Genomic DNA, 25,091 nt, shown 5'->3' on the forward strand with positions numbered 1-25,091 from the left:
GTACATGGCCCACAATCATCGTTGACCGTTGTCAGATGCATCCATCAAACGTCATCAAATATCTTGCAGTACCTAAATGGCTTAGTGCAAGTCAAATCGATGTTCCGTTTTAACAAACATCGATATATATATATATATATATATATATATATATATATATATATATATATATATATATATATATATATATATATATATATATATATATATATATATATATATATACAACCGAGCACCATTTTTGTAGATCCGTTAGGACAAATGCCATCTCAATTTCCAAAATTATCATTCAATTGAAGAAGCTTATGAAATTTGGCTGAGTTGTTAATGCTTCGAATAATAATAAAGGATTATTAGTCAATCTCTTATCTTATCGTTTAAAATCAAAACCTTGAATTGGATGTCATAATAATTATAAGAAGAAATGTCAATTGATTACACTGGTCACGAGATTACATTTCACAACATTCTCTTCTGTAGAAGAACCATTCAACAATCTCTTCTATCCGTCGTGTGTTATACGACTAACAGGTCGTCGTTCAAATTATTTGTATTTACAAGTGCTTTAGGGCTATTTATTTGCTTTTGATAAAGGCTTCAAATGAACTATACGGTAATCATGGGAAATTGTGTGAGTCACGAGGTCGAGATCGTGACGCTTGAGATCACGAGGTCGAGATCGTAATCATGGGAAATTGCGTGAATCATGGGAAATTTCCTTTTTCTTTCCACGGTCGAGATAGTGACCGTGGAAACCTAACACCCGCAACCGCCCATGCAGAAACCATGTCGTCATCTGTGAGCTTGCCGTCATCATCTTACGACCACGAATCACGTAATCTTATAGCAAGGCACGAATATTAATGAGTCCAGAGTAGCATCAGCACTTTGGCCACTAACGATTTCTGGAACTACTAAGTTTACATTATTCACCCGATTACAACATACATTAAAGATTAAAGTAACTAATAATCTATCATGTACGCTTATTTTGCAGTATTAATTAAGCGGATATGACGTGATAATTTCCTCCCTAAATAATTTAAACCTCCGCTTCATTGCCACCACACCCATTGGAATGTCTTCCATGCCAATAACAACCCAAAGGAATTTGATGCAGTTAAGGTGTTCTGTGTACGCTCTCAAGAGATCCGAATAATGTTATACCTTATAAGTGAAATTGATATATGTATATATGTTTAATTGGATCGAGAAATCGGGCCGATACGGGGGACTACACAAGTAATTTTAAGTTAGAACGAGGTGTTATCAATCACACTTGTCCAAAGGGAAAAAAGGGCATTTAGCCCACCTAATATTTCTCTTTTTGCCGGCTTTGATATATGAAGCTACTCTTTTCTCCAACCATAATCCCCACAGATGGTAATTGTCTTCCAAACGCCGCAACCTTCGACAGTGACCACCAACCCAATCCTTATCATTAGTCGAACACTTTCCCTACTAGGAGTCTACCCGATAAGAGTACAGTACCAAATTGAACTTCTGTTTCTATACAATAATGTGAATTCTACTTGCAAAGAAATGTGCCATTTTCCTGCTGCTTCCTGCCAAAAACCAAGTCTACAAAACTGTCGAGTTTGTACGGGTTAATAATGCGCCCAGCTTGCAGATCTCGTCCGCCGCCGGCGCATCCCATTTCCCCGCCTTCTTCCTCATGGTCTCCAAGTCGTCTACGCATGTCGCCGTATCCAGCGCCACCACCCTATTCCGCGCTGCCGCCAGCTCGGGCCCTGCAAATTGGTCGAACATGTTCGCCCACCCCGGAGCCCACCCGTCGCTGGCGTCGCACAACTGCATGCTGTCGTTGCGCCACTCGGTCCAGCTCCACCCGCGGTCCAGCACCGCCCCCACCTCGGCCGCGCACTGCCCGGCGCACACCGGCTCGCACGGCCGGCACTTGGCCCCGCTCAGCGGCCCCTTGCTCCGCATCGCTGCCACCGGCACGCCGTACCGGCTCGGCGGGAACTCGTACCTCCGGTCGCTCATCACGCAAAAGGGAACCCTAATCTCCTCACACCGCACCTTCGAGATCGCCAGCTGCGCTTTGAAGGCCGACTCCGAGTTGAGCTGCCGGCACCCGGCGGCGTCGAGGCGAGGGATAAGGGAAAGGCGGGAAAGGGCGAACTCGGAGGTGGCACGGTCGCCGATGCCGAACCGGTCGTTGAGGCCACCGAACCGGGAGCCGGAGGGGACGACGTAGGCGCCTTTGCGGAAGGCCTTCACGTCGACCGGGCCGGACCAGTAACCGTCGACGCGTGTGCGGACGATCCAATCGTAGGTGAAGTTGCCGTTAGATTCGTGCGACTTGATCATCCTCAGGCAACCTTCCACCAGGTTGAAGTACTGCAACAGACCCTGCAACAAGAACGACGAATCAGTACTAGAATAATACTAGTGCAACATGACGTAAAAGATAGGATAAGCTCTTCAACAGTACTTTTTGGTGCTTATCTAAAGTTTTCTCGACCATAGTAAGTAAAACTGGATGTATTGCACATAGTTTTTGGTGCTTATCTAAAGTTGCAGTCATCGGTACTTTCCATCGCATCATAAAATGCTCACCAAGAAACAAGTAATAATGATCGTGTTAAACCGTGGAGAGAATAACAAACTATAGCATCTTCCGATACCAGAAGATATCGAGATCCGAGAGATGCGGACCAAATATGCGTTCCTTTTCGTCGTAAGGACGAGCACTATGAACGATGGTAGAAGGAGATCGACCTCACCTGGATTCCGTTGGGCGAGCCGTTGGCTGTAAGCACCCTCTCTTGCGACTCGGTCGTCGGGATCGGCCTCTGCGTGAAGATGCGCACGGCGGCGATCCTCGGCGCGCCATTGAGTAGCGAGAGCTTGTACGAGTCCTGGTCGAGTGGGTTGTGGAGGAAGAGGTCCGCGTTGGGGAAGTCGTCGAGCAGGTACCTGATGATGGACGGCCCCGTCAGCTCGAACCGCCGCGCCCCGCCCACGAGGCATATCGCGATCCTGCTCCGGTCGAGCTCCCGCTTCCGCCTCCCCTCCTCGGTCATCGGCGCGATGTCTCCGTCGGAGGAGGAGCGGAGGGGCTCGCCGGGGCGGAAGAGGGGGAGGGATCTGAGAGGGGAGAGGGAGAACGGCGGGGCGCCGCGGGAGCAGGACAAGGCGAGTAGGCCAGCGAGGATGAGGAGAGCGGAGAGAAGGGCCAGCACCGGCCGCCGCTCCGTCCACTTCGAGGCGTGGGCGGCTGCCGCGGCAATCTGGTTGCGGTGGTGGTCGCCGTTCCCCATGTCATCGGCATCGGGATTCCCCCATCGACTCCGTGGGGTTTTAGGATACTTGAAGAAGAAGCGCTTCTTATCGCAACGACGTATAAACGAGTGAGGGGGGCGATCCCGATGGCGTATAAACAGAGTACGTAATGATTGTTGGGTAGGCGCAACAGAACACCGGCTACGATATGACCAATTTACCCTTACGCGGTAGGGGCATATTAGGAAATAAAAAATCTGATGCGCGCGAGAGATCGTTACGATGCGGGTTTCGTGATACGTGTCACGTAGTGGGAAACGCGCCGTTTGACTCAGGTGACAAAGAAATTAGATGCCCAATTACTTCGTTAAATTAGATGCAATGACTGTGGGGCCCATATCTTTCTCAGTAAATAACCAGGTAAGCCGGTGGGTAGGGATAATAGAGTGTACAAAACTAAGACTTTTGGGTTCCGTGGGAGACGAACGACGTGGGAGGGGGTTGCTGTCTTCATTTACGTAATTATCACTAATTGGACATTAAAAAATAAAATAAATATATTTATATATTATTTAAAATAAATATATGTTTATTTTTTAAGTATAAAAATTATGATAAAAAAGAATTATCAAATAACATATATGACTCGAACACAATAAAACACTGATTAATTCGGATGTTACAAAAAAATAATAAAATATTAATCAAAACATAAAAAAATAAATCGCATTAGTTGTCTCATAAATAAAAAAAGGTCAGATCTAAAAGAAAAAAAACGTGTTGATAATATAAAAAATAAATACAAAATCAAGAGTATTATAGTCCATGTTGTTAATAAACAATATAATTAACGAGTCGGACCGGCCAAATGGGTTAATTCTCGGTTTATTTTATGACACGGTTGATGTGACCGTAAACCGCATTCAATTTCGACCCACCAAAGGCTGCTTTATAAGCACCCAATGTACTGACCTTCCTTTAAAGGAACAGCTGAGTGCGACCCAAAGTGTGCCCTCAAGACGTTTCTTCTGTCAGATGCTTCATCTCATGTAGAAAGAAGTGTTTTATTTTCCTAAGCTGGTGCTAATAAAAACCAGCATTGAATTTGTTTTTGAGTATGCATGCATGTGGTCATGAAAGTGTTTTTACTTTTTGTGTCAAATTAATGTTTTCCCTCGGCAACTACTATTCTTGTTTTATGTTGTGGCATCGGATTAATCATTGGTAAGACCAAATGATCAAGTTGTGCCGTATGCAAAATGGTCCCAACATATATTTAATTAAAATTTAAATTATATGACTAATTTATAAGAAAACAGAGAGAACAATCGAAAAATATATTATCAAAACAAGAAAAATAACCCATGGCGTGAGGGGTCAATTACATATTACCCCCCCCCCCCCCCAAAGTAAAATCTTAATCTTTATATTAAATTTTTTATTATTATAAAAATAAAAATATATATCTTTATTTATCTTAATATCATTGGTTTTATCGATAAAAATATAAAAATAATAGATAAAATAATAATTTTAATATTTCAACTAGTAATGGTAGATGATAACACCATCGGGTGTATCATCAACCGAAATACTAAAATTATATATTTTTTATTATTTTTATATTTTTATCTATAAAATCAATGATAAAATATATTTTATTTTTGTAACTATAAATAGTTAAATATACATTTTTTAAGTCTAAAGATTGAGATACCAATAAGATTTAACTAAAGCTCTTAATTAGTTCTCATTAAAAATAATAATCAAATGTATGTTATGTTAAAACAGTCATTCGAGTTTATTGATTTATTATAATTTATTAAAAAATATATGATCTAACAAGCGAAGGATTTTTTTTTCGTTTGACTATGATTTTTATAAAACAATAAATTAGGAATTACTATGGGCACGTATTTGCATTGTACTCTTTCCTCAGTTTCATTAATCATCATTTCCATGGATATCTTTGTTGGTGAATGCAATAAACAACATATTCTTAGATAATTCTTAATACGAGAAATGGTCAACAAAGGATGCTTCCACTGAGAGAGAAGTAATCGTACGGTTAACATTCGGCAGATCAACGTATGATATATTTCATGAATCGCAATTAATTTGCATCTTCTTCATTTACCATCAGATATCCTCGAGATTTCCAACATTGTTTATATTGCAGTATCCTATCTCGTTGCAGTCTCGTGCAAAAGCTACCTCCAATTTCATGAAAAGATTATTGCATGCTGCCCTTTGAGTGGCTTCCACGTCGAGGCATCTTCCCAAGTTCTTACCGGTATACGTGACAACATGGAAGCACGTCAGGGGAGAATGGTCAACCCAAGAGTCAACTCTGTTCTTCATGCCACCCACGTACTTGAATCAGAAAAATATTGAGACTGTCCATAAAAAATATATTCAGTGTTCCCTTAAAAGATTTATTTAAGATAGACAATATAAAAATGTTAGTGTTAGTAGGTAGTATTTAATTAGAGAAAAAGGTTAGTTCAAGGAAAATGATTTCAAGTACCAAAATAAATTCTTAAGAACTATGATTTATTCTTTTATAACTATGAGTATAAGAGGAAAAATATTTGATGCCTATATGAGAGGATGTACAAAGGATTTGAATTTTGATTTAAATTCGAGTTAATTCAACAGTCTTTTATTTTTTATTATCATCATATATTTTTAATCTCCATAGAGTGTTGTATGAACTACAAAATTCTTGTATCATTTTTTAAATTTATATTTAATCACTATTGATATGATATATTTTGACATTGCTCACGTGGATCTAGGAAGACAAACATCATTTCAATATAGTCATTTCGGAAAGCTCGAAACGACACCGCGTGACATCGATCTATGCAGGTCGGTCGCACGCTCGTATAGAAACTTAAGTCAACCGTTCGAGGAGTCGATCACATTAAATTGATCTCGTACGATCAACTCATCCTTTTAGGTATAAAAGCTAACCCTCCCTAATTAGGAAGGGGAGGCACTTCGAATACCTAACTCTCTTTTATTCTATCAAAAATTAACTTAAGGTTCAGAGCGATCAAGTCGAGAAATCCTCCTATCAACCTTGACTTGCGTGCAAGAGCTCAGCGACGGAGAATAAGCCACTCGCTAAGAGAAAAGACAACACTCGGGGGATGAGGCTCGAACCCAACCCGACGCTCGCCCTTGTCACTCGAGCATCCACATGGGCAACGTTGTACATCGGAGACTGAATCGAGCCGCAACGAGACATCGACCACAACGTAACGATTCACTAACAACTACCAACCAGGAATTATAGGATATCAATATTGTATTAAGAATCATATAACATAACTTAATTTGAAGAATATGTTAGACAACAAATTTCATGCTTCAATTGTACATTTTGATGTTGTTAGAACTGTTTCTTTGTTTCAATTTCTAGGTGGGTGTCAAAGCAGTAAACCCTCCATAAAAACATTAACAGCGACCCTACCCTTAAAATTGCAAGATTGTTTCAATTTCTATATAATTATCACATAACATTCGTATATGAGATATGACGTAAACCTTCGACCTCTTCGATCTCTCTTTGGAGATACTTTAGTAAACATATTGATTATAGTGACACCAGTAAGCCATAATATAACTTACCTTAACATAATGGAGATGAACTTTAGTTGGTCCAAATATCTAATAAATTATGTGGACAAGCACGATGACTAGGATGGCAACATGTTCATGTGCTCGACTTTCTAAGCAATTAATCAAGCTGGACCATTAAGTTCAATGTCACCCTCATCAACATAATTCCAGCACTGTGCAGAAAGTTCTTATCTTATATTGACTGACCATTCGGCCGCCGGCATCGATCGGCGGAAACTAAGGATCAGTCTCCCGATTCACGTTTAAAAAGAAATTCATTTTCAAACGCACTTCAATTCTGTTTGCTTAAATATTATTATTATTATTAGTATTATTATTATTATTATTAATTTTTTAATTAATTAATTAATTAATTAATTAATTAAAATGATAATATTATATAATATATATTTTAATTTTAATAAAATATTAAAAAAAGATAAATGGAGAAGGTAGATTTGATCTTAGGATTTTTGTTGTCAGCGATAAAAGTCTTTAGTTAATACTTCCAAAATGTGTCAAATGAACCCTAATAAGTGGGTTTGGTGTATGGTTACGATGAGATCAGTATTTGTATATAACAAATTATCAACTTGATTTTTATTTTTTTAACCCTTAATAAATGGACATGATATATCATCATCAAATCATGTGATGTATGATGAGTAATAACATTTTTTAATAATAAAAATATAAATAGAGAAAAAAATAGATAACTATCCGTCTATTGATGTATTATAATATAGAAGAAAACAGTGATTTTGACTTAATCCGATAAATAATCTTCCTCACTTGATAATATCCTTAATGATAAGCTATATATACATATATATATATATATATATATATATATATATATATATATATATATAATTATTTGTCGACTAATGAGCAGTAGAAACATTTGTGTCATACAGATAGCAACAGATGAGAAGCGGTACCCCAACACGCACTCTGTAGCCTTTCGTCACAAGACTTGTCCAAAGACTTGCGTCTGCGATTTCCCATGTGCACCTCATTTGGGCAAAGGAAGCTTCACAGCGGGCAGGAAGCATTTCCTTCGACGAAGACAGCCAACGAACGGCAAAAGACCTTTCAACATAGTCCATTTCTCTATATAAGCACCACCTCCCACCCACACCACCACCAGCACTGCTAACGAGGATGAAGGCCTTGTTGTTGTTGGTCATCTTCACCCTGTTATCGTCGCTCGGCGGTGGCAGCGTTGGCTCGATCATCAGCTCCTCCCTCTTCGAGCAGATGCTGAAGCATCGCAACGACGCAGCCTGCCCCGGCAACGGCTTCTACACGTACACCGCCTTCATCTCCGCCGCCAACTCCTTCAGCGGGTTCGGGACGACCGGCGACGACGCCACGAAGAAGAGAGAGATCGCGGCTTTCTTGGCGCAGACGTCTCACGAGACGACAGGTAATTCGTACAGCTCCCAAGGCTCGTCAACAGTTTATGGATAGAGAGCTGAATGCATGGGGTTTCGCAGGTGGGTGGCCGACGGCGCCCGATGGTCCGTACGCGTGGGGTTACTGCTACGTCCAGGAACAGAACCCCTCATCGGACTACTGCGTCGCCAACTCGCAGTGGCCGTGCGCTGCAGGCAAGAAGTACTACGGCCGAGGCCCCATCCAAATCTCATAGTAAGTCATACTTTTACAGTTCATCGCCGCGATCGAGTTCACAACGATGGCCTTTCTAACGGAACAATCCGATGTGTTCTGCGTGCAGCAACTACAACTACGGGCCGGCTGGGAGAGCCATCGGCTCCGACCTGCTCAACAAACCAGACCTGGTGGCCACCGACGCGACCATCTCGTTCAAGACGGCTCTGTGGTTCTGGATGACTCCTCAGTCGCCTATGCCGTCGTGCCACGACGCGATAACCGGGAGGTGGACGCCATCCAACGCCGACCGGGCGGCCGGAAGGCTTCCGGGCTACGGTGTCACCACCAACATCATCAATGGAGCGTTGGAGTGCGGGAATGGGTCCGATGCCAGGGTGGCGGATAGGATCGGCTTCTACAAGAGGTACTGCGACTTGCTGGGGGTGAGCTACGGAGACAACTTGGACTGCTACAACCCGAGACCCTTTACTTCTACGGCAGGTACAGCGACATTTATTATTATTATTAGTATTATTATTAATTGAATGGAAAGATTACATAATATATATTTTAGTTTCAATAAAATATTTTTTAAAAAAATTATAAATGGAGAAGGTAGATTTGATCTTAGGATTTTTGTTGTCAGCAATAAAAGTCTTTAGTTAAAACTTCCAAATTGTGTCAAATGAACCCAAATAAGTGAGTTTGGTTTATGGTTAGGACGAGATCAGTATTTGTATATAAAAAAATTATCAAATTGATTTTTATTTTTTTAACCCTTAATAAGTGGACATGATATATTATCATCAAATTATGTGATGTATGATGAGTAATAACATATTTTTTAATAATAAAAATATAAATATAGAAAAAATAGATAACTATCCGACGATTGATGTATTATAATATTTTAATCCCTTTTTATATAGATTCAAGTAGAATGAGAAATATTATAATCACATCAAATCAAATATAGAAGAAAATAATGCTTTTGACTTAATTCAAGAAATAATCTTCATCTCTTGATAATATCTTAATGATAAGCATTATTATTATATATATATATATATATATATATATATATATATATATATATATATATATATATATATATATATATATATATATATATATATATATAGCACATCTTATAAAAAAATATTTTTAAACTAATTAAATTTATCAAAATAAAAATATAAACTAAATTAGTTCTGCATCATAATGTAGTAAGTGTAAGACTTGTGAAATAAGGAGGATCCTCTTATATATATATATATATATATATATATATATATATATATATATATACTACTTTACTTATTCTTTGGACTTACAACACAAGGAAACCCAAATAAAAGTGGTGGAAAGATGGCAGAGGCTTAAGATACTTTTCCTACAAGTGAAGGAGACATACAACTATCAGAATTGTCACGACTATACGCTGAATAGACAGAGGAGAGAGAGAGAGAAGGAAGCGCCACTCTTGACTGGTCTTGTCCTTGAGGAATTATTTGGTGACTAATGAGCAGTATAAACATTTGTGTCACACAGATAGCAACAGATGAGAAGCGGTACCCCAACACGCACTCTGTAGCCTTTGGTCACAAGACTTATCCAAAGACTTGCCTCTGCCATTTCCACATACACCTCATTTGGTCCAAAGGTAGCTTCACAGTGATAGAAATAAAATATAAAGAAGAGATTGTATTAATTTAAAATAATACAATACTTCCTATTTATACAATTTTTCTCAATAAAGAGGATTTTTTTCAACAGATTTACGATATCTCTTCAACAGAGTTGGGGAGATCTATTGTTAAGGTTGTTATCACGGAAGATCTTGACTGTTATTATGCTTCCGCAAGACGGTGCTTCTGTTATCATGTCGATCTTGGATCGATGTGATGAAAGCGAGTTGTGGGTGAGAGGTTTTGTGAGAGAATCCGTTAGTTGATCAGTCATATGTACATGAAAAACATGTAGTTAATGTCTGACAACTTGTTCTTGTTGGAAAATCTTGGGGGCGACATCATATGCGCAGCGGAAGAACAAGAAAACAAAATCCTCGATTTCCAAAGAGATGTTCGTCGTTATGCGAAGATTGGTGCGCAAAATCCGCTAAACTTAAAATTGCGTATAGAGTAGATTGTGTTACCTAGGGAGATCGTATATCTCTGTTTCCTTACAGATCCTTAGGAGAGGGTGAAGGAGGTCAAACGTCCTTCTCTCTGAGGTGGAGAGGGGAGGAGAACAGGAGAAGCAAGCAAAGGCTCTAGCCTATGAGGCTCTGAATCCCTCTTATTTATAGAGGTCTCCTGTCAAACCCTAATGGGTCTTCCCCTAATGGGTATTGGATCTGCATCCAATAAGACAAGGGCTCTGTCGGATATCTCATATCCAAACCTCTACTCATCGTAATGCCTACCATATGTGTGTGACCCTCTAGGCCCAATATCGAGCTGGCTGTGAGTCATACCTATCAGAACTCCTTCTAACTCAGTGAATTATTATTTATATAATAATTCACTCGACTCATCGACTACGGACATACTAGGCCACTACGCCGTAGTCCCTAGACGATATAGGGGAATCCAATCCATTAGACCTGTCTGTCACCAGTTACCGTGTACCTATAGTCCCTCATCCATCTAATATCCCAGAGACCGTATATCGAGCATGGTGTTGTCAAACCCATACGATTTCTACTCGAGTCTCGCTCTAATCGGATTCTCCCGGAGAACTCTTTCTCTCTCAACCCGAATGACCCTGGCTAGGGATTTGTTTGAGCAAGAACATATGGGATATTCCTCTCATGACGTCGAGAGTGGATGATCCTCTATCGACACTCAATAGCCCTCGTAAGGTTAACTACCACTCCCAATGACCAATTGTACTAGATCTGGGACAGCCAAACCTATAAGTCTGGTATCAAAGAGTGGAGCACTCATACAGGACATCCTTGGTGTCTCAAGTCTAAGGACCAAATACACCACTAGGACTACGGAATCACTATCTTACAATAAGGCATCATCAACCATCTAGCATTCCGTAATCAGATCAATCAGTGAACTCATTCTCCAATGAGCATCTGTACTGTATCCCTAGTGTCCCTACACGAGCAGCTATGAGACCAGCTGCATCCATCATATAAACGGGTATACAGCATACCAGTCTGTCCGGTTATCATGATGTCCCTCTCGAGTAACCTATGACCGGGATTATTTAGGATATGTGTTTAAAGGTGAATCGATCTCATTATCGTGATCTCATCACGATCCGATTCCCATTGCACAAATCCAAGGGCATCACAATATATATATGCATTTATGTAATAGTTATATAGTGATATACGCTAAAATATAATAAGCAAAAAGATTCTGTATCAAGTCACACGTGCCATCACTCACGTGATTGGCTTGCTGGGCACCTATGACTAGCAGTTCTCGCACGAAGTGAAAGTTGATGGCTATGTGTTTCATGCGTGAGTGAAATGCTGGATTAGTACATAGATAAGTGGCTCCGACATTATCATAATATATTGTAGGAGTAGAGGTGATGTTGATGTCAAGTTCCTTGAGGAGATTCGTGACCCAATTGAGTTCTACAGCAGCGATGGTTATGATATGGTGTTCAGCTTCAGTTGTAGAACGTGCAACTGCCTTTTGCTTCTTAGAACTCCAACTGATTGGATTAGATCCAAAAAAGAGAATATACCCCGATGTGGATGTTCTATCATCAAAATTCCCTACCCAATCACCATCGACAAAGTCGTGGAGATGAAGTGGGGAGTGTTTGTGGAAAAAGAGGCCATGATTGATAGTCCCATGAAGATACCGCAAGATTAGTTTGACTGCAGACTAATGCATAGTAGATGGTCGATGCATGAACTAGGATAATTTATTGACCGCAAATGAGATATCTGGACGGGTGAGAGATAAGTACCGTAAGGAGCCAAGGACTTGACGGTATTGAGTCAGGTCTGTAGTAGGGCTTCCATCATAAAGTTTGAGTGACTCACTAGAAGACAGAGGTATTGTAACTGCATTTGAATCTTGCATATTCGTTTTAGATAGTAGATCTTGAATATACTTTCGTTGTGATAGAAAGAGCCCGGAAGATGTGTATGTTACTTTCACTCCCAAAAAATAGCTCAAGGTTCCTAGATTTTTAAGGGAGAATCGATCTGCTAAATGCTTGAGGAATACCTTGATTTCCATAGGATTATTGCTTGTGATAATAATATCATCCATGTATACCAGAAGATATATTATATTTCCACTTTGGTGACGGAGAAATAAGGATTTATCAGACTTGGAGTTGATGAAGCCAATTGATGCCAAAAACGAGCTAAGTTCGGTGTACGAAGCTCTTGGAGCCTGATAAAGTTCATAAATAGCTTTTTGTAGTTTATAAACATGCTTTGGATATTAAGGGTGAATGAAGCCAGGAGGCTGCTACATGAAGACTTCGTTAGTTAGGGTCCCTTGTAGAAAGGCATTGTTAACGTCGAGTTGATGTAAATGATAGTCTCGTGAGATGGCCAAACTTAGAATAAGTCGAATTGTTGTGGGTTTAACAACAGGGCTGAATGTCTCTGTGAAGTCAACACCAGGTCGTTGATGAAACCCTTTGACCACTAAACGTGCTTTATATCTAACTACGGATCATCTGGGTTCTGCTTAATTTGAAAGACTCACTTACACCTAACGATGTTTTGTGTGGGATGAGAGGGTACAAGGGTCCATGTAGAATTATGGAGGAGTGCATCATATTCTTCACACATGGCTTTACGCCAGTATGAAGATTTTCAGGCTTGAGTAATTGTGGTAGGTTTAGTGTTCTCTAGCGAGGATGTTGTGATGATATGTAGGTCAATGATTTGTCATGGTTTAAAGACACCACTTTTGGATCGTGTAGTCATTGGATGTTTAGGGGCTATAGGGTGTGTTGTAGGTATGGGTGGTGGAGGTTGAGATACTTCAGTGTCATTGATCCCAGGAGAGGATAAATGTAGCAATTGTGATTATGAAAGAATGCCTTCAGTTGTAGGGGAACCTAGTGAAGAAGGGAGAGGCACAATGGAGGGGGTAAGGAACTGTTGCACTGGGAGGAGAGAGTGTAGATCTTGAGGAGAAAGACTGGATGATATTACGAAAGACTCGATTGATGAGATTGATTGCGTACTCCAGTGATGTATATGTGATGGAGTAGGTCACACAGTAGGAGACTCAGGGTTGTGAAATGGAAAGGTAGTCTCTATAAAAATAACATGACAGGATGTAAAGACTTTTCAAGATTGGGGTTCATAGCATCGAAAGGCATTATGGTCAATGGAGTATCCAATGAAAACACAAGATTTAGATTTTGATGTTATCTTATGTAAGACATATGGACGCAACCATGAATAACATAGACAACCAAACATTTTGAGTTTTTGAAGGTTTAGGGATTTATGAAATAATTTTTCAAATGACGACTCGTACTCGAGGACCGGAGTGAGCATACGATTAATGAGGTAGACGACAACTTGAAATGCTGCAGTCCAAAAAGTTGGTGGTATAGAGGCTTGGTGTAGGAGTGTGAGACCAATTTTAACTATATATCGATGTTTGCGTTCAGCAGAGCCGATGAGTTGAAGAGTGTGTGGAGGTGACTTGAGGTGTTGTATACCACAAGCAGATATGCAGGATCTAAGGGCTTGATATTCGTCGCCACCATCAGAGTAAACAATCTTAATTTTAGACTAAAAAATGTTCTCGACAAATCTTCGAAAGTTGATAAAGACTGTTGAAACTTCATATTTATGGTGAAGAGGGTATAACCATGTGTATTTGATGAAATAGTCTACGAAAATAACATAAAATCTGAATTTGTTAAAGGAAATGATTGGAGTGGGGCCCCAAACATCAGTGTAAACAACCTCAAGGGGTTTAGAACAGGATATGGAGGATTTTCCAAAGAGAAGTCTATAACTTTTATTACTTAAACAAGCATCAAAATGAATTATGATGTTATTGGTTTTAAGTGTAAGAAGAGAATAACGGAAAAATAATTTTTGCTGAATAAAAGTTGAGGGATGACCAAGATGACGATGTCACACGTCAATTAGAGCTGCGACCGAAGAGTAGGCAGTGGGTTGGGTGATTTGTGGAACTGACGGCCACTCGTAAATATTATTTTTACTCTGGCCTCGGACCAAGGATGCCCCTGTGCTCAAATCCTTGACAAGAAAGGAGTCTGAAAAGAATTCAATTGAGGTATAATTCTATTTGCAGAATTGAGAAACATAAATGAGGTTTTGTTTGATGTGGGGTGCACACAAAACATCATCTAGCGTAAACGAAGTACTATGTGAATTAAGCATTGTAGAAAGTAATGGGGAGTCCGTTACCGTCACCAATGATGATGTCTTTGCTTTCGCCATAGTCATTGTGGATGGACAAGTTTTGTAAATTAGAGGTGATGTGATGAGATGCGCTAGAGTCCACAATCCAATTTTGATCACCAGCAGCCGAAGTAGTTGTAAGATTTGCGTGAGGCCAATGCGACAGAGGAGGAAGTCTAGGTGAAGTTCTACAGACTTTTATAGAGTGGCCAACTTTGTCACATAGTTACAGATAACTCTTTGTTGATTTGTGTGATCAGGACACTAGTGATGAGGATAATTGAAGTAACCACCTTGATGGTTGCAATCGAAATGTTGAGAAGGTTGAGGAGGAGAGATTTGTTTGGAGCCCTTATTGTATCGGTTGCTCTTCTTCTTAGGATTTTGATTGACTTGAGCTGTAATGGATGGTCTTGGCAACCTGTCCTCACACTTGAGATATATCTCATAGTCAGTCAACTTATCATAGAGTTCTTCAAATGACACTGGTGAATCACGTGCCCGTATTACTGCTGCCAATTCCTTATACTCGTCTCCTAGGCTGTTAAGGATATGGACAGTAACTTCTTCGTCACTGAGGGAATGACCTATCAATGCCAAGTTATCGATGATAATCTTTATGTTGTGTAGATAATCAACAATAGTACTTCCCTCTTGTTTGATATTCATGAGACTGGATAGGAGACTAAGTATGCGAGTGCGGGAACGATTGGCTATGGTAGTTTGCAACTTACACCAAGCTTCGACAGTAGTGTCACATGAAGAAATGAGTGGGGCGATGGATCCAACGACCGAGGCTTGAATTGCTTGAAGGATGAGACTATCCTGGCGTAACCATAGTTTGTGGTCCGGATTTGGTACTGGATTGGATGCGCTTGGGATGTTGAGCATCGTCGGTAGACAACAAAAAGAACCATCAACAAAGCCTAGAAGATCATAGCCAAATAGTAGATTAGAGGATTGAGCACATCATGATGTGTAGTTACCACCTTTGGATAATTTGAAGGGGATGAAAGTGATAGTATTGATAGAAATAAGGCCTATAGAGGAAAAGGTACTACGGTTTTCTATGGGAATAGTAATTGGAATGTCAGAGGACATGTTGAGCGTATATACCAATCTACGGGAGCAAAATGGGAGTATAAAATGATTAGATATGTTAAAAAAAAAAAAACTGCTGAGGCCTCATGCTTCAATTGTACATTTTGATATTGTTAGAACTGTTTCTTTGTTTCAATTTCTAGATGGGTGTCAAAGCAGAAAACCCTCCATAAAAACATTAGCAGCGATCCTACCCTTAATAATGCAAGATTTATGATTCTAAATAGTCGAAAACTAAGTATCAAACGAACTGTAATTGATCGCTTAAACGATTGAGGCTAAATGAGAAGATGAGTAAGATCGAACAGTTCCGTGGAGCACTGAAGGTGAGATATTGGAGGAAACCAAGCCAATGTTTGATTGCAATTGCTTTGATTTCCTCCAATTCTCACATTCAAATCGCCACTTTGTTGGAATTTTCTTGAGCCATTGAAGGTGAGATGTTGGAGGAAACTGAACATCTGCGAGTGTTCAGCTTCCTGCAACCCTCACTTTCAGAACCCAAAGCAGCAGCCATGCAGGGACTGGAAGACCACAGTAGCTGCTACTTATAGTTGCATCGGCTGTGTTCCATTTCCATAGTAACTCAAATGGCGTGATACTCCCTTTGTTCTCCGCACCGATTGCATGTTCTTCTTACCACAGTAGACTAAGAACTGTGAAGAGTTGGGATGGATTTCTTGTTCTGCCAGCCAGAGTTGAAGCTGTGGTCATGGTGCAGATCAGGCACCGTCCACTGAGGTTGATGAGGTGCTTCATACAGCTTTGATCAAATCCAAGGGTCAGAGAAGCCTCATAATAACATAGAATCGACGGATTGGGAGACTAATTATATATTATTTTTATAATTAATTATATTTAGTATCTCGATTAATATATTTTTAAAAATTATATTAAAATTTTATATTTATAAAAGTAGAATATTTACTTTTATATTATAAATATCATAAAGTTTAATGTTATCTCATTTCAATTTATCACCGTACGTTATTTTCGTCAATATAGATAATAATATAAGAAAAATAAGATTAAATATTTTATTTTTAGACGAATCATAATCTAACATTTGAAAGTATAAGAATCAAAACGATACAAATAATTAATTATATAAGATATTATTTAATTAGTCCGAATGTTAGCAAAAGAAAATATATAAATTTGGTCGGAGAAAAGTCAAGCTAAAAATAAAAAAAAATTAAGAACAATTTTGTGTAGTTAAAGAAACGGAAAAAATAGAAAAAAAATGAATCTATAATTTCTTTTGTCGAATAGAAAATTTATTGACTCCTTAAATATATAATTCTTTAGTTTTTACGCTTCCAAAGGAAAGGTTTAGTTTAAAGCAAAATATATGAAATCATTAGTCATTAACTTTGGAGGGATATATTTGTTTATTTTAGATATGTATTTAATTTATTATTGTGAATAGAAATAAATAAAGAAAATAAAAGAGTGTTTGATTGAAACTGCCAATGACACGCCAAAACTTACGACGAAAGCAAACAAACCGACCCTCGCCGAAGCAAAAAGAAGGGAAAGAAAAGGAGGAGACGTGGGTGCGAGGTGACGACGATGACCGGATCTTGTTGACCTCAGAGCAAATCACAGCCCTCCATCACAAGATCAAGAGTAGAAGGAGTCGTCGTCGTCGTCTCCGATGGCTTGTCCCTCGCAGCCGGGCTCCCAGTACGTGCAGCAATACCTGAGCACCGCCCTGTCGCAGCGCGGCCCGGCGGCGCTCCCCTACGCGGAGGACGCCAAGTGGCTGATCCGGCAGCACCTGGTGGCGCTCGCCGAGGCCTATCCCTCTCTCCGCCCCCGGGCCGCCACCTTCACCCACGACGATGGCCGCTCCTCCCACCTCCTCCAGGCCGAGGGCACCCTCCCCATCGTCTACCGCGGCGCCGCCTACAATCTCCCGTCTGCGGTGTGGCTCCTCGAGACCTACCCCCGCCGCCCCCCCGCTGTCTTCCTCACCCCCACGCGCGACATGCTCGTCAAACCCGGTCATCCCCTCGTCGAACCCTCCGGCCTCGTCCGCGCCGCCGCCGTCCCCTACCTCGCCACCTGGGTCTTCCCGGCCTCCAACCTCGTCGATCTCGTCCGCTCCCTCTCTCACCTCTTCGGCCTCGACCCCCCTCTCTACTCCCGTCCCGTCACCACCGTACACCCCAATCCCCCTCCTCCCAATCCAAATCCCGATCCCGTCCCTTCCCTTTCTTCATCATCGCCGTTGCAATCCCGGATCTATTCCTCCTTGCCGTCCCCCTACGGCGGGTTCCCGCCCTCACCGCAGATCCAGCAGCCGGTGCGACCGACCGAGGATTCCGCCGAGGCCTTCCGCCGCAACGCCGTCGCCAAGATCCTGGAGAACGTGCACCGCGACGCGGCCGGCCTGCGCACGGCTCAGGAGGCGGAGATGGAGGCCATCCTCTCCGTCCAGGCCAATCTGCGTGGCCGGGGAGAGGAACTCGTGCGCGGGGTCCGCGAGATGGTCGAGGAGATGGAAGGGCTCGAGCAGCAGCTGCAGCTCGTGCTCATGAACACCGACGTGCTCGAGGGCTGGACGAGGGAGACCGAAGGCAAAAAAACAGGCCGGGATGTCTTGGACGCCGATGAAGTGTTTGAGCTGGTGGATGGGCTGTCGAGGCAGATACTGGAGTGCACGGCTGCCGACTTGGCGGTGGAGGACACGGTCTACTCGCTGGACAAGGCGGTGCAGGAGGGGGCGATCACGTTTGAATCGTATCTCAAGAGTGTGAGGGCGTTGTGCAGGGAGCAGTTCTTCCACCGGGCGACCATAGCCAAGGCTCGTGCTGCTCAGGTCACAAGACTGGCGGCAAGGGTGCCACTCTATGCTTCCTAGAGAGTGGAGGTTAGTGGTTGATATCTTCTTGTGTACATTTGCTTCTTCCTTGCTTCTACATACTATTTCCTAGACTGGATATTTTACTGTCGTCCAGAGCTCTCGTCGCTGAATAATTCATCATCTCCACAGTTGCTCTTATCGCTTTGTCCACCTGAATAGTCCATATCCTCATCTTGAACTCGACAGATTTATAATTCCTTGGTGTATGTTTGCTCCAATGCTGGAACTTTTTAGATAAAAAACATCATATAATTTTGTTTAGCAGGAGGTCTTGCATATTTGGGAATGTTAATTTGTTGATATGTATTGTTCTTACTAGGATCAAGTAAATGTTGCTTTATATGAAAGTACTATCTTGGTGTGAGTTTTACTTATAACGTGCTGATGCTTCTAATGTTTGTTCTTATTAGGATTGTACTTCTGTTCTTTGGGCAAATGTAATCTTACAAAAATCTAAAATGTGAACTGGATGTGTGATATTCTGTGATGGTCGTCAATGTGAACTATTTATAAGTTCATGTCTTCCTGGTAGTGAGCCTATCTTTGACAGGAAATTATCAGGCCATCATTGATCATAATACTAAACCAATCAACCAGTGGCAAATTTGTTTATAATTGTTTAATCTGCACAATTTAGCTTGCTATATATGTTGCAGCGGCTGGTAATGAACCAATTGCTCTCACTTTGTTCGTCTTCTATAGCACTATTTTTTCATCTCTAGGTGGTTAAAGATAATATTATCACCATATCTATATTGTGTAATTGTAAGTGCGGATTGCAGAGAGTATGTTAATCGGATTCTGACATTGGATTCAAAATGTTTAGGCAAATTCGTGACTTGATAAAGACATATTGCATTCATCTAGGAAATATAAAGAATACATGTCTAGAGGACCATCGGATTGGCAGAATTCTAAGCAGGATGCCAAGTTATCGCTTAAGTTTCAGGATTATATGTCGAGGGATGAGAGATGAAAGTTGTAGATAAGACTGGTTGTTTATTAGGGAGTTAAGGCAGTTAGATTGTTTTAGTCAAATCTTAATAAGTCATTCTCTGTAAGAATGGTCATCGATTAGCAGGATATAGCAGCATTTCTAATAACTATACATATATGCCAAGTAATGATGTATGCAACTACAACTGAAGAGATCTATTAACATTAGGTGGGGCTACAGTGACAGTCATAGCCTGCATCAATTTGTAAGCTGCAATGTCAGAATATAGCAGCATTTCTAATAACTATACATATATGCCAAGTAATGGTGTATGCAACTACAACCGAAGAGATCTATTAACACTAGGTGGGGCTACACTGACAGTCATAGCCTGCATCGATTTGTAAGCTGCAATGATGTCGGAAATGGCTACTCTAGCATAATTGGTTCACCTCTATTACTTGATCGTAATGGCAAAAACAAATTGGTGCATGGTTCATTTGACTTCTAGAAAGGTTCTAAAATGGCTATGTGATTGTGCACGATTAATTTAAATTCTAAAAATTGTTGTGTGGAAAATGCTAGTGGTGGCAAGAGAGGCTATTGCCAAACCGAATGTCGAAAGGAAATGATGTGTTTGACAGTTGTTAGAAGATACAAAGATTGATGAGAGCAATGATTCTTGATAAAGTGAAATCATCAAGAAGTTATTCTTGAGTAACTTTGATCGCTCAGTTGATCTTCAAAAACTTTTTGTTCATCAGAATAAAGATTCTATTTCAACCAAAATCATCTCCAATTTACCAACCACATCAAAAAGGGTTAAAATCTCTTGGTCTGATCACCCAGTGACCAGATTAATACTATTTGGACCAGAGAATAAAGATGATTAGAATAGGAAAGAGGAGAAGAAGAGGAGGAAAGGAGGTGGCAGTGGCAGAGGAGGAGAGCAACCATGTGAAAGAAAGAATAAGAAAAAGGACATTGACAGTTATTTTCATTTTTTTTTAAAAATGGTACTAGTACTGGATGGTAAGGTTCATGCTGGTTTGTCGACTACAATGCTGGTCTGTCGACTACGAGCTTATTGGACATACAGACCCATACCGGACCTACTTCGATGAATCATCCGATGGGTTATTGGACTGGTAAATCAGTCAGTTTTTGATCGATAGCAATGGTATTTCAAACTTACTTTGATCTCAATAGACATTAATGTTGCATGGTCTAGAGAAGCAAAGATTGACACTCTCCTATGAGCCATAAAGCTCCAACTATTTCATCAAGCCAGCAAAATCATTCACTTTTGCTACTCACTATGTATTTGGTAAAACTACCTTACTGAAAATTGTAAGATGCAGGAATGTTTCAGTTGGATTGGTTAGCGTAATATATGGCAAGACAAATATGGCCTGCTTGAGATCATTTGTTAACCGGTAATGGTTGGGGTGAATGCATTCATGCTCTGCATCATCTGTAGTCGACTCTACATGCATGCTGGCTTCAAGGATCTGCGATTCAATTTATTTTGAATGTTCTTGTTCTCGTCATAATAGCTGTAGGGTGATACAAGTCTTTTCTTTCATCAAATGGTGCCCTCGATGTGGAGGCAGTAGCAACCGAGGTAAATTCTAGCTAATGCTTTGCTTCGCTTATTTAAACTCGAATCTTGGTAGAAATACTATACTTTACATTTTTTTCCGCCTACCACATGCCATTTTGAAGATCTATTTTATATATTAGTGGATTGTTGCCCCTAATCTTTCTGATAATAGAATGTACCAAATTCCTAGTGGATTCATCTTCTGGTTTAAGATTTATCTCACAACACCTAATAGTTTGACATTTTTGGATTACGCTTTTGTGATATATCCTCCACATGCATCTTCTTGATCATTTAAATTATCCATTGTCTATATTTGGTTGAGATGCAGGTGGACTGAAAATTATAAAAATTAACATTGTTATGGTTATTATTATTACTTTTTGCTATTTGAATTGTTATGAAAGTGTTGGGAGTGATTACATGATGGTAAAAATTGATGTTTTCCTTTCTTGTGATTGGTTAGAAGTTTATGGGGTGTGCATATTGATTCAGGTAACAGTAATTCATGGTTTTTGGACAGTAAGCATAGGAGGGAGTTTTAATTCACGATTCATTTCTTGTGATTGAGCTCTACGGAGGGCAACATTAACTGGTTAAACTAGGAGGCATTCTCTTATTGCTTTTTCTTAGGTTTACCTGACCTATCTAAATTATCTTTGGATATCCTTTAATCGGACTTAAACAGATTGGCTTGTCATTAACAAGCGGTTTTTATTTATTTATTTTTTTTATTTTGAAAATTAAAATTTCTTTTATTATACTTAGACTAGGAACATAGGTGTTCTATCATGGATTCACTACTAAGATATCGTCTGATAGGTGATATTTTTGCCTACAGTTATTAGCTGTGCAGAAAAAGGATAAGATGAATGAATATAATGAATTCATCATGTGAAAATATTCTTAGAATATTATTTATTTATTTATCTGGATAATATCTTTCCTAATCGTTTCATTTGACCAGGTTGGTATTTAAACTTGAGTCAGGAGGAATCTTGTTCCTAAAGGTACACACATTGGTTCACAAATCGGATAGATTCGAGAGTATCTACCTCGGCATAGATCGTTTAACCAAGTTACCCGAGATCTCGAGATATTTAAACTTAAGTGTCGAAGGAATCTTGTTACTAAGGGTATACATATTGCAAATCAGATCGAGCATCTATCTCGACATATATTGTTTGATCAGATTACTCGAGATCTAACTTAAGTGTTGGAGGAATCTTGTTACGAAGGGTACATACACACGTTACGACAAGTTGATCAATTGGCTCATCAACCTTGGCATAGATCATTTGACCAAGTTACTCGAGATACGGATATACGCACACTGCATCAAGATATGGATCACAAATCAGATCGCATCTACCAAAGCATAGATCATTTGATCTGGTTACTCGAGATCTCGAGGTATTTAAACTTGAATGTCGGAGAAATTCTTTCTTTTTTTTATCGAAGGCATACACATCGCAACAACAAGAAATGGATGACAAATCAGATTGATTTGAGCATCTATCTCAACATAGATCATCGATACTTTCGTTTTTGGCACGTTGCTTTCGTTTCCAAAACCCGACAAAAATACATGTAAAAACGCATCTTGCGGGTGTCTTCTCAAACAAAGCAAAAACAGAATCTCCAATCATTTTGCCAAGGTGATTTGATGGTGGTGGAATTTGATACAATGACCTTAGGATGATGATCCCAGCATTTGTTCCCCCACTTGTCTTTGCTAGTGAGTAGGATGGGATGGATGATCACTATTGTGTGGGGTCTTAATTGCTTCACAAGCACGATGAAAACAAATAAATAAATAAATATATTTTATCGTCTTGATTACCACCTTAGGTGCTCATTGAAACGTCACCCGTTAATTTTTGTTAAATGACACCTCCACATGCCATCTCCCCTCGACTCGTCTACGAGTCAATCTAATGGAATAATTATTAATCCACAATTAGTTCAAAACTAGCTGGTTTTAACTCAATCTTAAATTAAGTTGTAATTTAATTATAATCCAACCCAAGCCATGGTCGGATTGAATTTTGGTTTTTAGACCTTTGTTATTATCAATCATTAAAATCTTTACCTATTAGTCAAAATGCACGACATCTTCTTATAACAAATATGTTACCATAAGACTCGTCGTCACCAGTTGATGTTTCTACTTAGCAAAAACCCCCACCATGCCCACATATGTCTGATATATGCACTGTTCGCTTCGACTATATCCAAACGCCAAACTATGCATTAGAAGCAACCCTCCACCAATAATAATAATCCCCCAAAACCTACCCTGTCGTTATTGTGAAGTCTTGACCATCTAGCTTATAAATATACCTTTGAATCAGCTGGTAATAAATAGCATCGAACATGCACGATTGGTCCTTAATCCTACTTAATTTGAGACCTCTCCATTTTATAATGCTAAACATAAATCCTATGGAATTACTACCCGAGCTCATCAATCGGACTGAAACCGGTGGTCAAGCACATACAAAGTACTAAAAAAACTAAACTAAACTAAACCCGCTATCATTTTGTATTCAACAAAAGAAAGATGGAAATAGCATCATAAACCTGAGCCCAACAAATTGCCTGCATAGTCGAAAACAAATCCTATCTGAAAGTGTAGATAAACCTAATTTAAACAAGTGAAAAACAAACAAATACAGCAAACAGATCCCCATAATTCAAATCAATAGTCCTAAAAATTCCTTAAACCCCCCCCAAAAAAAAGATGAAAAAAAAAACAAACAGTTTACACACATTTCATAATTAACCTTATTGACAACAAAACTCCATACAAACATGTCCAAGTTATCGACATAAACATCAACTAAGGTTTGTGCATATTCTTACCTCAGATTTTGGCACTTACATGAATCTCTATATATTTTGAGCATAATCTGTGACAGTGTTCATGTATTTTGGAGAAAAAAAAAAAGTACTCCCAACAATTGCTGATTCCAACCAAAAACTACAATTACTTCTAATATTTCCCAAAGACTGCAAGTGACAAAACGTATCATGTTGACAGCAACATTGACATGGGACCTGTCAATGAGTGCAGGTCAGGCCATGACTGCTGGGGTCGAGGTTCATCAATTGATTCTGTCGTGAGTTGCACGATTGAAAACTTGATTCCAGCAAATGTGCAATCAACAAGGACAACGAACTCACTTCATCAAGAAGAACAAGCAACGATTGCACCCATCTTCTTGATGATATTATTAACAAGGTCAAGATCGGTGATAAATGATATCTATTCACAAAGATCGCCAGATTTTTATGCAATGATTGTGGATGGTCCTCAAATGACAGTAGCCATCATCTCAATGTTTCCTATGTTAACAAGATCAAAACTGGTAAGCATTTACTTTATATCAATTGTACCAAGATCACATAACATGACTTGTAACGGCAAGAAGACTAGTTGCTCACAAGGAGTCTTAAGTGTAGGCTTGGCGCTTGTGATGTAATTGGCTCAGTCAAGTAATAAAGAAAGGCCGAGTCCATAAAGAACAAAGAAGTGAAAAGTAACTTATTCTAACTTACCATCATAACATTTTTACTATCAATAAAGCCAATATAACAGACTTCTGAAAATGTTAAGACACGATTTTTTAGTCCAAGAATCCCAGATATATTGATGATCAAAATATCAAGGAACCCCACAAGGCAGGGACCTTGAATCCAT

General features: G+C 39.8%; 3 protein-coding genes across 7 annotated transcripts; 2 read left to right on the forward strand and 1 right to left on the reverse strand.

Annotated features, from left to right (window-relative positions):
• Positions 1 to 1,289: 1,289 nt before the first annotated feature.
• On the reverse strand, positions 1,290 to 3,377 carry LOC135633437 (uncharacterized). The gene is made up of 2 exons (XM_065142885.1): positions 2,751 to 3,377; positions 1,290 to 2,376 (listed from the first exon to the last, which is right to left on the reverse strand). The coding sequence occupies exons 1-2, from the start codon at positions 3,285 to 3,287 to the stop codon at positions 1,582 to 1,584; spliced, it is 1,332 nt and encodes a 443-aa protein (XP_064998957.1). The 5' UTR covers positions 3,288 to 3,377; the 3' UTR covers positions 1,290 to 1,581.
• Positions 3,378 to 7,889: 4,512 nt separating this feature from the next.
• On the forward strand, positions 7,890 to 17,617 carry LOC135633475 (endochitinase-like). Of its 5 annotated transcripts, none has more exons than XM_065142944.1 (4): positions 7,890 to 8,305; positions 8,376 to 8,529; positions 8,618 to 8,994; positions 17,479 to 17,617. In XM_065142944.1, exons 1-4 carry the CDS (start codon positions 8,041 to 8,043, stop codon positions 17,544 to 17,546), a joined length of 864 nt encoding a protein of 287 aa, XP_064999016.1. In that variant the 5' UTR covers positions 7,890 to 8,040; the 3' UTR covers positions 17,547 to 17,617. The 5 variants fall into 5 exon arrangements, with proteins under 5 accessions (XP_064999016.1, XP_064999019.1, XP_064999020.1 ...); XM_065142947.1 differs by lacking the exon at positions 17,479 to 17,617 and adding an exon at positions 10,270 to 10,328; XM_065142948.1 differs by lacking the exon at positions 17,479 to 17,617 and adding an exon at positions 9,836 to 10,019.
• Positions 17,618 to 17,636: 19 nt separating this feature from the next.
• LOC135633474 (protein ELC-like) lies at positions 17,637 to 19,218 on the forward strand. Its single transcript, XM_065142943.1, has one exon. The coding sequence runs from the start codon at positions 17,637 to 17,639 to the stop codon at positions 18,843 to 18,845; it is 1,209 nt and encodes a 402-aa protein (XP_064999015.1). The 3' UTR covers positions 18,846 to 19,218.
• Positions 19,219 to 25,091: the final 5,873 nt, after the last annotated feature.

This window comes from Musa acuminata, chromosome BXJ3-3 (assembly GCF_036884655.1).
Source record: "Musa acuminata AAA Group cultivar baxijiao chromosome BXJ3-3, Cavendish_Baxijiao_AAA, whole genome shotgun sequence".
Taxonomy (NCBI): domain Eukaryota; kingdom Viridiplantae; phylum Streptophyta; class Magnoliopsida; order Zingiberales; family Musaceae; genus Musa; species Musa acuminata.